Genomic DNA, 17,534 nt, shown 5'->3' on the forward strand with positions numbered 1-17,534 from the left:
TTACAATATTATGACTTGTGTTTTTTTCCCCTCTGTGGCCCTAATATTCTATCATTTTATATATAGCCTTATAGTCTATGGGAAACTGTAAATTATCTAATGATAGCAACATCATCTAAAAATCATTTTTTATCCAAAATCATTGAAATTAATGATCACAAACGTTTAAATAATAACAGTGGGTCTAGTTATATGTGATAACAATGTATAGTGAGCAGTGAAATAACTATTGGTTTCCATTTGTGGTGACTGCTGACTGACATTAGGGATGAGATTAAATAGATCCTGGAATTTAGCCTGGTCTGGAGCAGGCTAGCTCCACAGAATAAATCTCCATGGTAATTTATACCATAACATATCCTCCTGCCCCCTATCCATCTTTAGTGCAACCGGATTACGGATCAATTGAGCCAGGATCACCAAGATATCCTGGCTTAATCCCTTATCCTAGTTTTGTGCAACAGGCCCCCTGTGTAAGAATTTCCACAACAACATATTCACAATATTTACATTTGATGACACGGTACATTATTTATACACAGACCCACATTTCCGGCGAAAGAAATCCTTCGCCGGAAAAGGAATGACCGAAAAACAGAAGCTGAACAGTCAAAACATAAACAGAGCTAGCACACACTCGTGAGCTCACATAGTCTTTAATTTGACTGTTTCTTTTGACACGCATCCTTCATGTCGTGTGTTTTTACTCCAAGATTTTCTGTCCAAGGTGCTATAGCTAGCTAAGTAACGTTAGTATAGTAGGTTGAAGACAATAAATCTGCGCCGAAGATTAGAACAAACGACGTACTGTAGCTAGCTCCGCTCATCGGGCCTAAGACTTGTAGTTAGAGGTAACAGCTTTAGCTAGCTAGCTAGCATGCCAGCCATAGCTGTTTACTAATTTTAACTGGCGTGAAATTGGTCAAATTCCTGAACAAAGTTGAACTAAATGTACCAAAATATGTACATTTGCTAATCCAATCAACTAACAGAATAAGTAGTTAATATCTCTACAGCAGAATGGACATGGTGGCCAGTCAGCTGTTTTGATTTTTGTTAAATGTCAGTGTTGCTGCAGCAGCTAGCTAAGATTAGTTTGACAGCTAACGTTAGCTAGCTAACTTACTTCCAATTCCAAGCTACAGGCTGCAAGTCCTATGTTAGCTAACTAGAGACTGGCAGCTAGTTTCATGTTTTAGTGTGCACTCGATTTAATTTAGTTGCTGATATGTTAGCTAACTAGGTTGGCTAGTTTGCAAGATTTCCAATCATACCGTGACTTGAGAACATAATTCGTTCATCAGTCACAGCTAGCTGACTTGTTGAGTGACATGTCTTGCTACCTTGCTTTAACAAAGGCCATGTCAGTTGTTTGGACATATTGCAATTACTGGCAATATATATATTTATTATTATTAGGAGTCTTCAAAAGCAGCCGGCAGACTAATTCATTTGACCCTGCCTCGGTTTCATTCCAGGCTCTCCTCCTGTCCACACGAAGAGAGAAGCAGGATGGCTGAGGCAGATGGTAAATCCAGTGAGCTTAATGGTGAGGGATCACGTAGGCCTTACTGATCACCCAGGCCTCACTGTTGGCCGACTTGGAATACGAACATACGCTGTTGTTGAACTACTACTAGTAAGCCACACTACCAGAGCCAGCTATGTAAGACTAATGTGAATGTGTGGCCATATCTGTGTGTGGTTGTCAGGTGGGTCTGAGGAGCCAGATCCAGGAGAGGACCAGTGTGGGGAGGGAGATGCTTCCACAGCCACAGAGGGGCAGTCTGGCTCTCAAGCAGGTAATCAATCATAGACTCAAACCAGAGGGACAGTCTGGATCTTAAGCAGGTAATCATAGACTCAAACCAGTGCAGTATAAGAGGACTGTTGTTGTCATAGTCCAACATGTAGCCACAACACACAGGACACTATAACTTTGATATTATACACTCTACAAACAATTTGTTTTACAGTGGATAAGTTTCCTCCCTGCTTCTTGACAGAGGCACTTTTTTTGTCAATGTGTGACAACTTCCTCATCTTTCCCTCAGCTCCCAAAAAGGCAGGAGACAGCGCAAAGGACAAGCCAATGCCAGATGCAGAGGGTGAGAAGGTGCCTGGCGAGGGAGAGGAGGAGGAAGACACAGACAGCATGGACGGCAGCGGCCTCTACTCCCTGAACGAGGAAGGGGAGCGAGATGGTGAGGGGGGTAGAAGAGAGAGAGTGAAGGAGAGAGATGCAGGTAAGAGGGCCGCCAGAAAGAGGAACCGCCCGAGCGGTGGCACCGCTCACCACTCCTCCAGCTCTGAAGTGGAGGATGATGAGGAGGAGGAAGAGCAAGAAGAGGAAGACGAGCAGGCCATGGACGTGTGGCTGGGGGAGGAGCTGCGTGATCTTGGCAGGCCATCATGGCGGGCGGTGCCCTCCCTGCAGTTGAGGGAGATTGGCCGGGGCTCACACCAGTTTGTGAGACGTGTGTGTGGCGCGCGGGGGCTGGTCCAGAGGCTGGAGCTACAAGGGCGCCTGGAGAGACACACCGGCTGTGTGAACACCCTGCACTTCAACCCCTCAGGCACACGCCTGGCCTCTGGCAGTGATGACCTACGGGTGGTGGTGTGGGACTGGGCACGTCGTCGGGCTGAGCTGGAGTTTGACAGTGGGCATAAGAGCAATGTCTTTCAGGTGAGGAGGAGAGCATAGAAAGGAGGGGAACACTTCTGGTGTTGTTGACAACCATTGAGAAACCATGTGAAAAATATGAAAGGAAAGCTAGAAATATGGTTCAGGACCTTTTGAGAGATGTTGAAATGTACCTTTCTTCCTCCAAAGGCCAAGTTTCTTCCCCACAGTGGAGACTCAACTCTGGCCATGTGTGCCCGGGACGGTCAGATCAGAGTGGCTGAGCTCTCTGCCATGCAACGCTGCAAGAACACCAAGAGAGTGGCTCAGCATAAAGGGGCAGCACACAAGGTATGGAGACCGTGTGTATACCACACAAGGTATGGAGACCGTGTGTATACCACACAAGGTATGGAGACCGTGTGTATACCACACAAGGTATGGAGACCGTGTGTATACCACACAAGGTATGGAGACCGTGTGTATACCACACAAGGTATGGAGACCGTGTGTATACCACACAAGGTATGGAGACCGTGTGTATACCACACAAGGTATGGAGACCGTGTGTATACCACACAAGGTATGGAGACCGTGTGTATACCACACAAGGTATGGTTGTATTGAGTTCATGACTCTGGCTACTGGTCTTACTGGCCTGACTTTGGCGGCGTCTCAAATCAATCAATCAATCAAGTTTATTTTATATAGCCCTTCGTACATCAGCTAATATCTCGAAGTGCTGTACAGAAACCCAGCCTAAAACCCCAAACAGCAAGCAATGCAGGTGTAGAAGCACGGTGGCTAGGAAAAACTCCCTAGAAAGGCCAAAACCTAGGAAGAAACCTAGAGAGGAACCAGGCTATGAGGGGTGGCCAGTACTCTTCTGGCTGTGCCGGGTGGAGATTATAACAGAACTATGCCAAGATGTTCATAAGTGACAAGCATGGTCAAATAATAATCATGAATAATTTTCAGTTGGCTTTTCATAGCCAAATGACACCCTTTCCTCCGTACTGTGGGGAATGGGTTGTCATTTAAGATGCGGCCGTTCTAAGCCTTTTTTAGCTTTTTTAGCTGAAAGCTGAGTTGATTTAAGTGTGTTGTGTTTACTCTGTGTGTGTCAGCTGGCCCTGGAGCCAGACTCTCCCTGCTGTTTTCTGTCGGCTGGGGAGGATGCCGTGGTGTTTGGCATCGACCTTCGCCTCGACCGGCCTGCCAAGTGAGTGTCATCACTGTCTGATATGCAAGTGTTAACGCCATTACTGCAAGATCGCCTGGACGTTACTGTACTAAGGCCATTCGTTTTTCCTGATCATGTGACCAGTCTGGGAAAAACTTAAGTCAAAGTTTAGAACATAACAGCCTTTTAACCCTTTTTCTACTATTTGTTTCCTCTTTTCTTTTGATCTTAGTAAACTGGTGGTGGTGAAGGAGGGGGATAAGAAAGTGGGGTTGTATACCATCTTTGTGAACCCTGTCAACACACATCACTTTGCTGTGGGAGGGAGAGATCAGTATATCAGGTTAGACTCAAATCCCTCTTGTGTCCGTAAAGCAGAGGAAGTGCATTGTCTTGGATTCTCTCTTACCTCTCCTCACCTTCTATCTCTGTAGGATCTATGATCAGAGGAAGATAAATGAGAATGATAATAATGGCGTACTGAAGAAGTTCTGTCCATCTCACCTGGTGTCCAGCGAGTCCAAAACTAACATTACCTGCTTACTGTACAGTCACGATGGAACAGGTAAAACACAAGGACTCAAGCACACTTTTATTTGAAGTTGGAGTTTCTCTGGCTCTTGCTGTTATGACTGTCCTCATATTTGTCCTCCCCATCAGTGACCAGGGATAGAAATGCCATGAATAGAGCGGAGGTGATTCCTTATTCTACATATGAGAGGAATGTTTGTTCTACATAGAAATAGCCTATCTGTACGTTCCAAAATGTTGCGTCCAGCTGAATGCGCCCCATGTCTGTATCGCTTCAGAGCTCCTGACAAGTTACAATGATGAGGACATCTACTTGTTTGACTCCAGCCACAGTGATGGTGCAGATTACTGCAGGCGATACAAGGGCCATCGCAACAACGCTACAGGTACTGGGTTAAAAGGGGAATGAATGATTATGAACTAGTCAATTATAAGTAACACGAACACTGGTGTTTTACCATGCTATAACTGTGACTTCCAGTATAATACTCTCTCGCTGTCTTTTCCCCTCCCCCTCTATTTTTCCATCTCACAGTGAAGGGGGTTAACTTCTATGGTCCTAGCAGTGAGTTTGTGATCAGTGGCAGCGATTGTGGACACATCTACCTGTGGGACAAGGTCTCAGCTCACATAGTCCAGTTCATGGAGGGAGACAGAGGAGGAGTGGTGAGAGGGAGAAATGGTGTGTGGGTGGGAAGATGTATGATGGCCAAAGGAAATGGCTTGATAATGGGCAGGTGCAAGTAAAACCCTTAAATGAAATTGAACAGTATCAGTTTCACAGTTATATGCTCACTCACTAATCTGTCTGTCATTTGACTCTAGCTCAACTTCTTCTCCTAGGTGAACTGCCTGGAGCCCCACCCTCACCTCCCAGGTCTTGCCACCAGTGGTCTGGATCATGATGTTAAACTTTGGGCCCCCACTGCCGAGAACCCCACAGGGCTCAAGGGCCTCAAAGACGTACGGTGGTTCATACCATTGATTCCACACACACAAACCTCAACATATCCCAAACATCCCATGGCATATAGGCTTGGATTCTGCATACCAAAGCTGTGAGTGTTGATGTGACTGGTGTTGTGGTCGTTCAGGTGATGAAGAAGAACAAGCGTGAGCGTGACGAGGACACTGTTCGACATGGAGATCAGTACGACACACAGCTCCTATGGTTCCTCATGAGACACATGAGAAACAGACGGTCCCAGAGGGTGAGTGGAACACACCATAACACTGTAAGGGGTGTGTATGCTAGAGCTAGACCGATATATGATTTTTGGATCCGATTTTAGTGCAAATATTTACCGATAACTGATACCTATTTTTATTATTATCACTGGATAGTACCAAAAATATTATTTTATTTTTTAATGGAAAAACTGTTACTCTAGTGAAAGGAGGATGAACTGCGCTGATTCCAGCAAAAAATTAGCCTCTGAAGACTGAGCTGCCTCATGCTATCCAGCTGGAAAACGACATACCCATACATTGACAATGTGTACTATCTAGCTTCAGTATGTGTTAATCGATTGTAGGGCAGTAGCTACTGAATTCTGTCACTTGAAAGGAAAAGCATAAATCAAGCGCTACTTTGAACCTGCTATGTTTTTGTAGTGTCTCTGAAAACATTTGAATGACAGAGCTTGAGGAATACCCTTCGCAAAGAGCAAATATAACACCAGATTTCACAGGCTTCACTAAAGAGCTGTAACGTTAACACTACTACAGAATTGAACGTTCTTGAACGTTCTTAGCACGGCACTTGCTTTACATTTGGGCATAGTATCCATTGTTTGTCACGGCTCCCAACACCCTACTATTACATGTAACCGTATATGGCCAGTGCTAATTTTGGTCAGTTTGAGCTGACAAGCTTCTATCCTCTCAGCACTGACTAGAAGCAGTAACAGTTAGTTCACAGTTGTTCACTCTCTCTGACTGGTGTAGTTGCGTTGGCTGATAGTGTCCTGTCTTGCTGTAGCGCTCCAAGGCATGATAGCCTTATAGCCATGTAAAGAGTGCCCTCTCCTGGACAAATAATACAAACAAAAAAATTCAAGTCTAATTCTGTAAGCGTTTTCTCTGTCTTATATCACTCCTTTTCGGTGGATTAAACATTGATACAAATACATCAGTAAAAGGCTAATATTGGCAGATTTTTTATTTTGATATCAGTCAACTGATAAATAGGTCGGGCTCTAGTGTACACTTATTACTATGAAATTATTAACGGGGTACCACTTGCTATAAGGCAACAAGAAACTACAAAAATATATACAATTTAACTGTAGTTGTACTTATCATTATGAAGGCAATTAAGTTCTTAAAATGACACAGCAATGCATTTTTGGAGATAGTAGATATTTTATAAAACTACAATTTATTTTATGAAATAATCAGGGTAAAGCAATGAATGGAAAAATTGATGTGGCAAAATGATGTACTTATGTGATAGGCTACAGAATCTGTTACCTACATGGAATGGTGATTAGAGAGCCTAAGATCAAACAAGCAGTTATTCTTCATATTTCAGAATGAAACAAGGCAGGGATTACAGGAGGAATATAGACAGTAATAATAGAAGTGACATACAGGTTACATGTTGAATTTTAAATCAGGGAAAGAGGTGAGATGGAGCTGGATACTCTCAGGTATATCCTGAGTCCAAAGCAAAGGAGTCAGAAGTCCAGTATCTCAAGGTCCCCGAAGGGGGTAGTGCTTGAATAATTCTGTAGTTCAGAAATGACAGTAACCATATGGCTGGTTTACAGTCTGAACAAAAGGAGTGGTATTCACATATTCCGTTTATAGTCCTGGACAGGAAGAGGTGAGGTGTCCCGTCAGCAGAGCTGTGATTGGCTCAGGTGAGTGAATAATTCCTGGGACCGGGTCAGCCCCCATTCATCGACTGCATTGTTTTGTGACTTATGGCAGGGCATGAGTTAATGAATTGTCCACATAAATGGAGGTGACTTTGTACACTCGTAACGTCTTCCACTGCCTGTGTGAAGACCGTGATTTCACAGATACCAAACGGTATACTTTTCTGTTTACCAATGAGGGTAATATCAAATCAAATCAAATTTTATTAGTCACATACACATGGTTAGCAGATGTTAATGCGAGTGTAGCGAAATGCTTGTGCTTCTAGTTCCGACAATGCAGTAATAACCAACAAGTAATCTAACCTAACAATTCCACAACTACTACCTTATACACACACACAAGTGTAAAGGGATAAAGAATATGTACATAAAGATATATGAATGAGTGGTGGTACAGAACGGCATGGCAAGATGCAGTAGATGGTATAGAGTACGGTATATACATATGAGATGAGTACTGTAGGGTATGTAAACATAAAGTGGCATAGTTTAAAGTGGCTAGTGGTACATGTATTACATAAAGATGGCAAGATGCAGTAGATGATATAGAGTACAGTATATACATATGAGATGGGTAATGTAGGGTATGTAAACATTATATTAAGTGGCATTGTTTAAAGTGGCTAGTGGTACATTTTTACATAATTTCCATCAATTCCCATTTTTAAAGTGGCTGGAGTTGAGTCAGTATGTTGGCAGCGGCCGCTAAATGTTAGTGGTGGCTGTTTAACAGTCTGATGGCCTTGAGATAGAAGCTGTTTTTCAGTCTCTCGGTCCCTGCTTTGATGCACCTGTACTGACCTCGCCTTCTGGATGATAGCGGGGTGAACAGGCAGTGGCTTGGGTGGTTGTTGTCCTTGATGATCTTTATGGCCTTCCTGTGACATCGGGTGGTGTAGGTGTCCTGGAGGGCAGGTAGTTTGCCCCCGGTGATGCGTTCTGCAGACCTCACTACCCTCTGGAGAGCCTTACGGTTGTGGGCGGAGCAGTTGCCGTACCAGGCGGTGATACAGCCCGACAGGATGCTCTCGATTGTGCATCTGTAGAAGTTTGTGAGTGCTTTTGGTGACAAGCCGAATTTCTTCAGCCTCCTGAGGTTGAAGAGGCGCTGCTGCGCCTTCTTCACAACGCTGTCTGTGTGGGTGGACCAATTCAGTTTGTCCGTGATGTGTACACCGAGGAACTTAAAACTTTCCACCTTCTCCACTACTGACCCGTCGATGTGGATAGGGGGTTGCTCCCTCTGCTGTTTCCTGAAGTCCACAATCATCTCCTTTGTTTTGTTGACGTTGAGTGTGAGGTTATTTTCCTGACACCACACTCCGAGGGCCCTCACCTCCTCCCTGTAGGCCGTCTCGTCGTTGTTGGTAATCAAGCCTACCACTGTAGTGTCATCCGCAAACTTGATGATTGAGTTGGAGGCGTGCATGGCCACGCAGTCGTGGGTGAACAGGGAGTACAGGAGAGGGCTCAGAACGCACCCTTGTGGGGCCCCAGTGTTGAGGATCAGCGGGGTGGAGATGTTGTTACCTACCCTCACCACCTGGGGGCGGCCCGTCAGGAAGTCCAGGACCCAGTTGCACAGGGCGGGGTCGAGACCCAGGGTCTCGAGCTTGATGACGAGTTTGGAGGGTACTATGGTGTTAAATGCTGAGCTGTAATCGATGAACAGCATTCTCACATGGGTATTCCTCTTGTCCAGATGGGTTAGGGCAGTGTGCAGTGTGGTTGCGATTGCGTCGTCTGTGGACCTATTGGGTCGGTAAGCAAATTGGAGTGGGTCTAGGGTGTCCGGTAGGGTGGAGGTGATATGGTCCTTGACTAGTCTCTCAAAGCACTTCATGATGACGGAAGTGAGTGCTACGGGGCGGTAGTCGTTTAGCTCAGTTACCTTAGCTTTCTTGGGAACAGGAACAATGGTGGCCCTCTTGAAGCATGTGGGAACAGCAGACTGGGATAAGGATTGATTGAATATGTCCGTAAACACACCAGCCAGCTGGTCTGCGCATGCTCTGAGGACGCGGCTGGGAATGCCGTCTGGGCCTGCAGCCTTGCGAGGGTTAACACGTTTAAATGTTTTACTCACCTCGGCTGCAGTGAAGGAGAGCCCGCAGGTTTTGGTAGGGGGCCGTGTCAGTGGCACTGTATTGTCCTCAAAGCGGGCAAAAAAGTTGTTTAGCCTGTCTGGGAGCAAGACATCCTGGTCCGCGACGGGGCTGGTTTTCTTTTTGTAATCCGTGATTGACTGTAGACCCTGCCACATACCTCTTGTGTCTGAGCTGTTGAATTGCGACTCGATTTTGTCTCTGTACTGGGACTTAGCCTGTTTGATTGCCTTGCGGAGAGAATAGCTACACTGTTTGTATTCGGTCATGCTTCCGGTCACCTTGCCCTGGTTAAAAGCAGTGGTTCGCGCTTTCAGTTTCACGCGAATGCTGCCGTCAATCCACGGTTTCTGGTTTGGGAATGTTTTAATCGTTGCTGTGGGTACGACATCGTCAATGCACTTCCTAATGAACTCGCTCACCGAATCAGCATATTCGTCAATATTGTTGTTGGACGCAATGCGGAACATATTCCAATCCGCGTGATCGAAGCAGTCTTGAAGCGTGAATTCAGATTGGTCGGACCAGCGTTGAACAGACCTGAGCGCGGGAGCTTGTTGTTTGAGTTTCTGTTTGTAGGCTGGAATCAACAAAATGGAGTCGTGGTCAGCTTTTCCGAAAGGGGGGCGGGGGAGGGCCTTATATGCGTCGCGGAAATTAGTATAACAATGATCTAGGGTTTTTCCAGCCCTGGTAGCACAATCGATATGCTGATAGAATTTAGGGAGTTTTGTTTTTAGATTAGCCTTGTTAAAATCCCCAGCTACGATGAATGCAGCCTCAGGGTGTGTGGTTTCCAGTTTACAAAGAGTCAGATAAAGTTCGTTCAGGGCCATCGATGTGTCTGCTTGGGGGGGAATATATACGGCTGTGATTATGATTGAAGAGAATTCCCTTGGTAGATAATGCGGTCGACATTTGATTGTGAGGAGTTCTAGATCAGGTGAACAGAATGACTTGAGTTCCTGTGTGTTGTTATGATGATCACACCACGTCTCGTTAATCATAAGGCATACCCCCCCGCCCCTCTTCTTACCGGAAAGATGTTTGTTTCTGTCGGCGCGATGCATGAAGAAACCAGCTGGCTGCACCGACTCCGTTAGCGTCTCTTGAGTTAGCCATGTTTCCGTGAAGCAGAGCATGTTGCAATCCCTGATGTCTCTCTGGAATGCTACCCGTGCTCGGATTTCGTCAACCTTATTGTCAAGAGACTGGACATTGGCGAGTAGTATGCTAGGGAGTGGAGCGCGATGTGCCCGTCTCCGAAGCCTGACCACGAGACCGCCTCGTTTGCCCCTTTTTCGGCGTCGCACAGGGTCGCCGGCTGGGATCAGATCCATTGTATTGGGTGGAAGGCAAAACACTGGATCCGTTTCGGGAAAGTCATATTCCTGGTAGGAACGATGATGAGTTGACGTTAATCGTATATTCAGTAGTTCCTCCCGACTGTATGTAATGAAACCTAAGATTACCTGGGGTACCGATGTAAGAAATAACACATGAAAAAACAAAATACTGCATATTTTCCAAGGAACGCGAAGCGAGGCGGCCATCTCTTTTCGGCGCCGGAAGTTGGATGTAATTAACAGTAATAACTGTTAATTGTCAGAAAAGCATATCGCACACATTGTAAAATTCAGTCTTATTACACACGTATCTCAACAATGTCATTTTCAGTCCGTTTACATTGTTTCATTGAGGAAATAAGAATTTGTCCCTGGATGCTCTCCATTTTTCTCAATGGAAAAGTAGTTTGGCTGAGTCTTATTCTTCAGTCTTCATTGGGACCCTGCTGGGTCTCTGTCTTCAACAGGCCGTCTGAGTACCTACCATTCGATTAAACTTACCACCCTTGACCTGATAGGAGCTTTGGTGTAGACTAGAGGTGTGAGATAAGCAAAAGAGGGGAAGGATGACTCCTGCTGGGAGCTTGTTATGAGTGCTCCCCTCCTTTGTTCTCTGGTCAGTGAAGAGGCCCTTGTGTATTCTCATTGGCATGGATGTTAATTTGACGCTCCTTTACTTCGCCACCTGTTGGCCATCCTTTCAGTGCAGGACTGTTGAAGCTGATGGACAAATGGATCAGAGCATCAACAGCATTTGACATCACCTTTTCTTCTCCCCACATTTGATATGAACTTGTAAATGTATATTTGATCAGGGTAGAGGAAGGACATGAAGCTAGTGAGTGGGTCTTAAAATAATTTAATCCTATTTAAGGTACTTATAGTTGATTCTCGGTTGTCATTTATGAGCAACACTAAAATGGGTTCTTGGTTGTAAGCGGTGAAGAGGGTAGGGGACCTAAAGAAATAAGTGTGGTTTACAGGTATCAGTCTGCCCAAAATCTACATTAAGGAGGACAGGTTTAGTCGTGTTGATAAAGATGTTATCAATGAGGGGTTTAGCGGAAAACAGTGGACGCTGTCTGTTCAATGTCTAGAAAGGAAAAGGGTTAATCACTCACACGCCTCAGAGTTGACATGGATTGGAGTCACTGCATTCTGAATTCCTTCAGTGAATTCACGCACATGTTTACCATCTGTACTTGGACGTTGTCATGGGTCCTAACCAATGATGTGTATAAACCCTGGATGACTGACAGGGGGCGCTGTATTAAAACCACAGGGCTGCCATCTTGGCAGCACTCAATTGTAAAAAAAAATATATATTTTGGAAGCTATAGAAATGCATTAGTCTACATTTGTTTTTGACACATTTGTTCTACTACAGACACCTTAATTAATGCATATGTTTAAAATATTATGTGAGCTAAACATAAAAAATAAAACATTTTCCTGAAGGAATGTTTTTTTTTTGTACTAATGTTACTGTTCTCACTACAACAACAAAAATAAATACATGTAATTTTGTCCTTAACATTTAATTGAAATACTGTAGAATTCCATTGTTTCCCTAGGAGGACCTTCAAGACAGCATCAGCAATCCAGAGTTTATATACGTCATTGGTCATACCTCGACAAATTCTGACAGAGGGAACTTTGAGTGCTGAATGCAGGTTGACTACGAGGAACGTACCCTCAAGTTTTACGAACAAGATTAAAAGATAACACACAACCAGGAATTATTTTATGCCTAACCAATACGATTCTGAGTCTACCTAAAATGCAGTTCACCCCGCTGGAACTCTTTCTGAGTTGCTTTGTAAAGGGGCTGTAACTGGTTAAAACGGGCAGCAAACTATGCAGCTTTTGCCTCTTTAGGGACATCTTGCGTCATCTGGCCAATGGTCTCTTGAGCAGGGTATTATAAGTCGTTCCTGAGAGGCTATACATACCCCTGCAAGAGTTGCATGTACACATAAAAGAGCTTGTTGGCTCTGGGAAATACATATACAAAATGATGAATGGTTCTGCATTGGGTGTGTACTGTAAATACAAAGGGCTTTATGGCCTTGGAAAAGGTGTGCACCAATTATATTGGGTGGCAGTAAGAAATCACTGAGTTCCAGTCAGATGGTTGAAATCAAAAAGGGAAATAAGATCAATGTTAATAACTAAGACTCATATGGTATGCGCAGAGATTAGTGTTCACTTAATGTCTACACCTACAGACTGGGAAAAGAGTGGGTTATTAACCATATGGGTTTACCTTATCTGACCTGGGGCAAATTGGGTGACAAGTGGAGGTTGTGTACCCTGTGATGCATAGGTTTTGATCACTAACAATGCTAATATGGTCCTGAAACAAAAACAGTACGCCTAACTTAAAGAGCAGGGCACTTTCAGACATAATAGTGTTAGATTTTCACCTCATGTAATTGTTAATCTAAATGATGGTTCAAGGTCAAGCTACACTAGTATGGGCAATTGAGGTTGAGCAGTGTCATTTGCTAGCAGAAAACCATTAGCAATACAAGTGGACCTCGAATATTAATTGGGTAAAACAATGTTACACCTAATTCAAAGAAGGTTATCAAAAGTCACAGCTTATCACTTACTACTAGAACATTTTAATTATGACTCGGTCTACTGTAGTCTCAGCGAGGGAGTTTTTCACTCAATTAGCAAGGGGTCTGAAACATCATCAGTAGGATCACACCACAAGGGGAAACTTTTAAATAATAGCGTTGGCTCATTCAACACCAAAGCAACAATTTGATTTGTTATAGCAAGCCAAATCTTATGCAGTTTACACACACAAATGATTAAGGATGACTAACTTCTAGGGTAAAACCTTAACACGTCACGAGAAAAATGTAATGAGCCTACACTCTGGTTGGAGGTGAGTGGCTGAGACGGGGAGGGAGGATGCTCCTCTGCACCACCCACCACGTCTCTTCCAGTAATCAAACCAGTACATCTCTCTCTCCCCTCTTTTTCTCCAGGAGTATCTACAGGGACTTTTGTGTTGAGCATTCTCTGTCTCTCTCTTTCTCCCGCTTTATTTCTTTCCCTCTTTTTTTTCTCTCTTCCCTAGACACGTCGGGAGGGTGCAGAGGGAGAGACTGATGAGTCATGGAGCTCTCCAGATTCCTCTGATGAAGAGGATGGAGGGCCAGACCACGTCCAGTGCATGTCCTCCTGAGCCAAAGACATATACAAGCCAGCCACACACACACACTGCATTGCCCTAGTATTGATGCATATATGCAGGCACTATTGGCTCACACATGAACACTGGGAGACCATGAAGTAACAGTAAAAAGGTACACGCACACACACACACAGAGACATACAAACAACTGAGAGGGAGGGTGACTAGTATAGACAGACACAAAACCTCACTTCTAATCAGACAGGGAGTGATTGTAGACAGTTGTGTTCATGCACAGTCTGAGGGGAGGGGGCTGATGCACTCTCAACACTGATTTTATTCTAAATGGGGTTCTAGGGAGGCTGATGAGTGCTCACATCCTTACACAACCAGTTAGACTCATCTACACCCATACATATGCTCTGCCAAGCCAGAGAACATAAGAACTTCAACATCTCACAATCAGTTGGCCGTCACCTGCAATGCACACGTTACCCCACTCTCTTTCCCCTCTACTTTTCTGTTAGGGGATTTGAAGAGAGTGGGGGAAGAAAGGGGTTGATGTACCTTCAGACCTTTGGATCAACCCTAAAATGTGATTCACTCCATTTTGTTTTTCAAGGGCCAAACCAGAGCCCCTAACAACCTCTCTAGGGTTAGCCTCAGAACATCCGCATGTGGTCTGTATTTTTGTATTTTTTTTCACTCCCTCAGCCCAACGCCTTCCAACAACCCCCCCACTCCCATCCCATGCTACTGAGTGCACTTTAATCAGGGATGTTTGGGTTTCTTAGACAAGTGTACGCTGGAGGGGCAACCATGCATTGTTATGAAACATTGGCTATGTTGGCTCCCCAGAACACCTCAGTAAAGTAAAGGTGCGTCGTAAAATGAGACAGGTATTTGACTAGTTGTTTAGTTTGGGATATGCACTTAGCAGGAGTGTCTTGAACAGAGCTCCAGCTGAAAGATTCCCTTTCCTTCCACCAACTTAACCCCCTCCCTCCTTTACACTCCTCCGGGACGAGCACCCTGACCTAAGCCTCTACCTCCCTAAAGGCCTTCCCACGCTGTACGTCAAAATCTGTATTTTACCATTATTACATGTCACACTGTGCGATGTTACCAAATTAAAATCTTGATATCAACCTGGCCAGATTGTACAATTTGCTTCAGTTCTGTTGTCACATTCTGCGATTGGCTATTACAACTGCAGCACTGTGTTTGATCTGTGCATGAGCCAGCACCAGCAGTGCAAGCCTCCCAAGCCAATTTGGAGAAAATTAAAGTGCGCATCTTAGAAATAGTTTTCACATACAAACGTATATATGTCTGAACTCAGAATCAAATGGGCATCCCAATAATAACATGGTCGTTGTGGTGGAACTTTTATTTTGATTGCCGATTTTGTGCATTTATCAAAACCCCATCAAGTAGCCTGTTTTCAGATGTCATGTAAACAAGATTATTAGGGAAATCGTTCTTGCAAAGCATGTAAATGTTTAAATCAAACTATTATATTAATCTGACTTAATGTGTGCATAATCAGTGTCAGCCATGTTGTTATTAGTCGTAACACCAGCCACACAACACGATAAAGGCCAACATTTCTGACACGGCTAGAACTTTGTCGAAGCCATAGACCCTGTAACACTGAACGACCCAAGATGTCCAACAATTGTTTACGACCTAAGAATTTGACCGCGATGTGGATATTTTGGCTGTGATGGCAATATCGTGGCATAAGACGGCTGAAATCGTAGTCTGTGCGAGCCTTATCCCATCTTTCTCTGAGCGTACACGTCTTTGAGCTGGAGGGCTGCTGAGGAACACCTGAATGGTCTCATTGTATATATATATATACAGTACATCCAAAAGGATTCTCACTTTTCTGTTTGAGGAACCCTGAATCTACCTATGGCTCATGCCAGCTGTCAGTCTCTGCCAGAGTTCAGACTCCGTAAAGGAGAAGCGGGGGGTTGATCAGTCTCTGGAGATCAAAGCATCTGGGTAGCAGTGCTGATCTTGGATCTGTCCATATACTCTTATTCATTATGATCTGAAACTGATCCTGGATCAGCACTCTTACTTTGAGATGCTTTGTGGTTTCGGCCCAGATGTAGAGACTGCTGTTTGGCTCTCTTTGGCCTTTGTGGGATTTAAGAAGCCGTTCCTCAATCTGTATTTGAGGCCATCTGCCCTGTCAGACCTTCCGGGGGGACAGGAGGAGGGAGGATCGATCTGCTTGCCAGTTGTTTTTGTTTGAGAGCGATAAAGTCCAGCTTTTTCTCTTTTTGTGTGAGATTATAAAAGTTTGAATTCATGTACATATATTAAAACTGTATAGAAATAATCTTTAGCAATGTTTGACTTAAGAAAATGTCAAAATATTTGATTGGTATTGATGCAGGGGTTTATATTATATATGAGGATGAAGTACTTTTAAAATGAAGATACGAGGATGGCTTTAGTTTGTTTTTCTTCTGTAAATGACAACCCCAATTGTTACAGTATATCGGTAGGATTCAGTTAAACAATGAATCAAGTTTGGTTCCTTCTCATTTTCAATTTACAATTTTCTCTGTCCTGCTGGCTGTTTTTATTTGTTCTTGTATATATATTTAGGCTTTTGATCAATGATTTATCCCACTGCTGCCTAATATTGTGTTCTACCGGGTCAGTTGGAAACATGTATGATTTGTGCAATAAACAGAAGACTGTCCCTTGTTATTTTGACATGGGTTGTTTTTAACTTGTTCAGGCATCAGGCTCGGTTATCCAACAACTGAAGACACTTTTATAAAGATTCTTTTAATGTATGATTTTAATGAGATATATTTTTTCATTCTCCTGTCCGTGTTTATTACTTATTTTGTTTTATGTGAAGCACTGTTACTTCTTTTGAAAAGCACTATATAAATAAAGTTAACTAGGAAGGAACTCAATTATTTAGAATGAAACGGTATAGAATTTCACCAAAAAAATGCTTACTTTACACATGATTGTATAGTGGCTTTTACCTAAACTTGCCCGAGGTATGGGGAACCGAACAAGTATGGATATATGATAGACCACCTGGCTTCCAGTGAAGTTAGTCTGTGTGCTTTAGCCATTTCTTCTAACTTCTGTTATTTGTTGAACAGTGGAGGAGTTGCGTAATGCACAAACTGATCTAACTAGTGGGCTAGAGACTACCCACATAATTGCTCAAACAGAAATCCACACACCCTTCAGCAAATCACTGGCTCTTGTCAGCAAGATAAAGGCACAAATGAAGAAAATATTTGAATCAATATCTTCTTCACTGAGGAATACCTGGGAGACTGTTGGCAAATAACTATGGGTCATTACCTTGTCTCAGAGCTCTCCTTTTACCGTAAAAGCAAATCCATGAGTGATGGGTCCAAGCCAAAGTCAAGTTTTTTGCTGTGTGTGTATGTTTAACAGTGGCCTAGTTAAACAGTGACCGTATTATTGATATAACAGTGTTTGCTACCTTTTCGATTCTCAGCATAAATTCTCAGGCTCCATGTTTATGCCCACAAATAACGCACATTCCCAAATGCTCAACTCTAAACCTTGTCTCAACTACTGCAACTCTGAAGACACAGGGATGAGACCTGAAATATTGACTTTGATATACTCCTTAATTCTCTGCCTTGTCTGCACTGGTAAGTCATTGGTATATGTTTGTATTTATGTTAGGCTGT

General features: G+C 43.8%; 2 protein-coding genes across 5 annotated transcripts in view; both read left to right on the forward strand.

Moving 5' to 3' along the window:
• Positions 1-579: 579 nt before the first annotated feature.
• Positions 580-14,977, forward strand: LOC139550445 (DDB1- and CUL4-associated factor 8-like). Of its 3 annotated transcripts, none has more exons than XM_071361350.1 (13): positions 580-639; positions 1,479-1,549; positions 1,713-1,802; positions 2,055-2,686; positions 2,834-2,974; positions 3,751-3,845; positions 4,039-4,149; positions 4,241-4,371; positions 4,616-4,723; positions 4,873-5,003; positions 5,181-5,300; positions 5,432-5,548; positions 13,768-14,977. In XM_071361350.1, the coding sequence occupies exons 1-13, from the start codon at positions 584-586 to the stop codon at positions 13,873-13,875; spliced, it is 1,911 nt and encodes a 636-aa protein (XP_071217451.1). In that variant the 5' UTR covers positions 580-583; the 3' UTR covers positions 13,876-14,977. The 3 variants fall into 3 exon arrangements, with proteins under 3 accessions (XP_071217451.1, XP_071217452.1, XP_071217453.1); XM_071361351.1 differs by having other exon boundaries at positions 590-851; XM_071361352.1 differs by lacking the exon at positions 1,479-1,549 and having other exon boundaries at positions 619-851.
• A 2,350-nt stretch (positions 14,978-17,327) lies between these two features.
• The window catches only part of LOC139550444 (complement factor B-like), a 37,724-nt gene continuing 37,517 nt past the window's right edge, over positions 17,328-17,534 (forward strand). The window contains exon 1 of one of the 2 annotated variants that reach the window (XM_071361348.1): positions 17,328-17,495. In XM_071361348.1, the coding sequence (XP_071217449.1) occupies positions 17,354-17,495 (142 nt within the window). In that variant the 5' untranslated portion in view covers positions 17,328-17,353. The remainder of the gene's footprint in view (positions 17,496-17,534) is intronic. The other variant, XM_071361349.1, reaches the window with a different exon arrangement.

Source organism: Salvelinus alpinus, chromosome 23 (assembly GCF_045679555.1).
Source record: "Salvelinus alpinus chromosome 23, SLU_Salpinus.1, whole genome shotgun sequence".
Taxonomy (NCBI): Eukaryota; Metazoa; Chordata; class Actinopteri; order Salmoniformes; family Salmonidae; genus Salvelinus; species Salvelinus alpinus.

Coding starts and splice junctions, on each gene's coding strand:
- LOC139550445 (XM_071361350.1), top strand. CDS start 584: ATGACCGAAAAACAGAAGCTGAACAGTCAAAACATAAACAGAGCTAGC. Junction 640..1,478: donor AACAGAGCTAGCACACACTC/GTGAGCTCACAT, acceptor GTTTCATTCCAG/GCTCTCCTCCTGTCCACACG. Junction 2,687..2,833: donor ATAAGAGCAATGTCTTTCAG/GTGAGGAGGAGA, acceptor CTTCCTCCAAAG/GCCAAGTTTCTTCCCCACAG.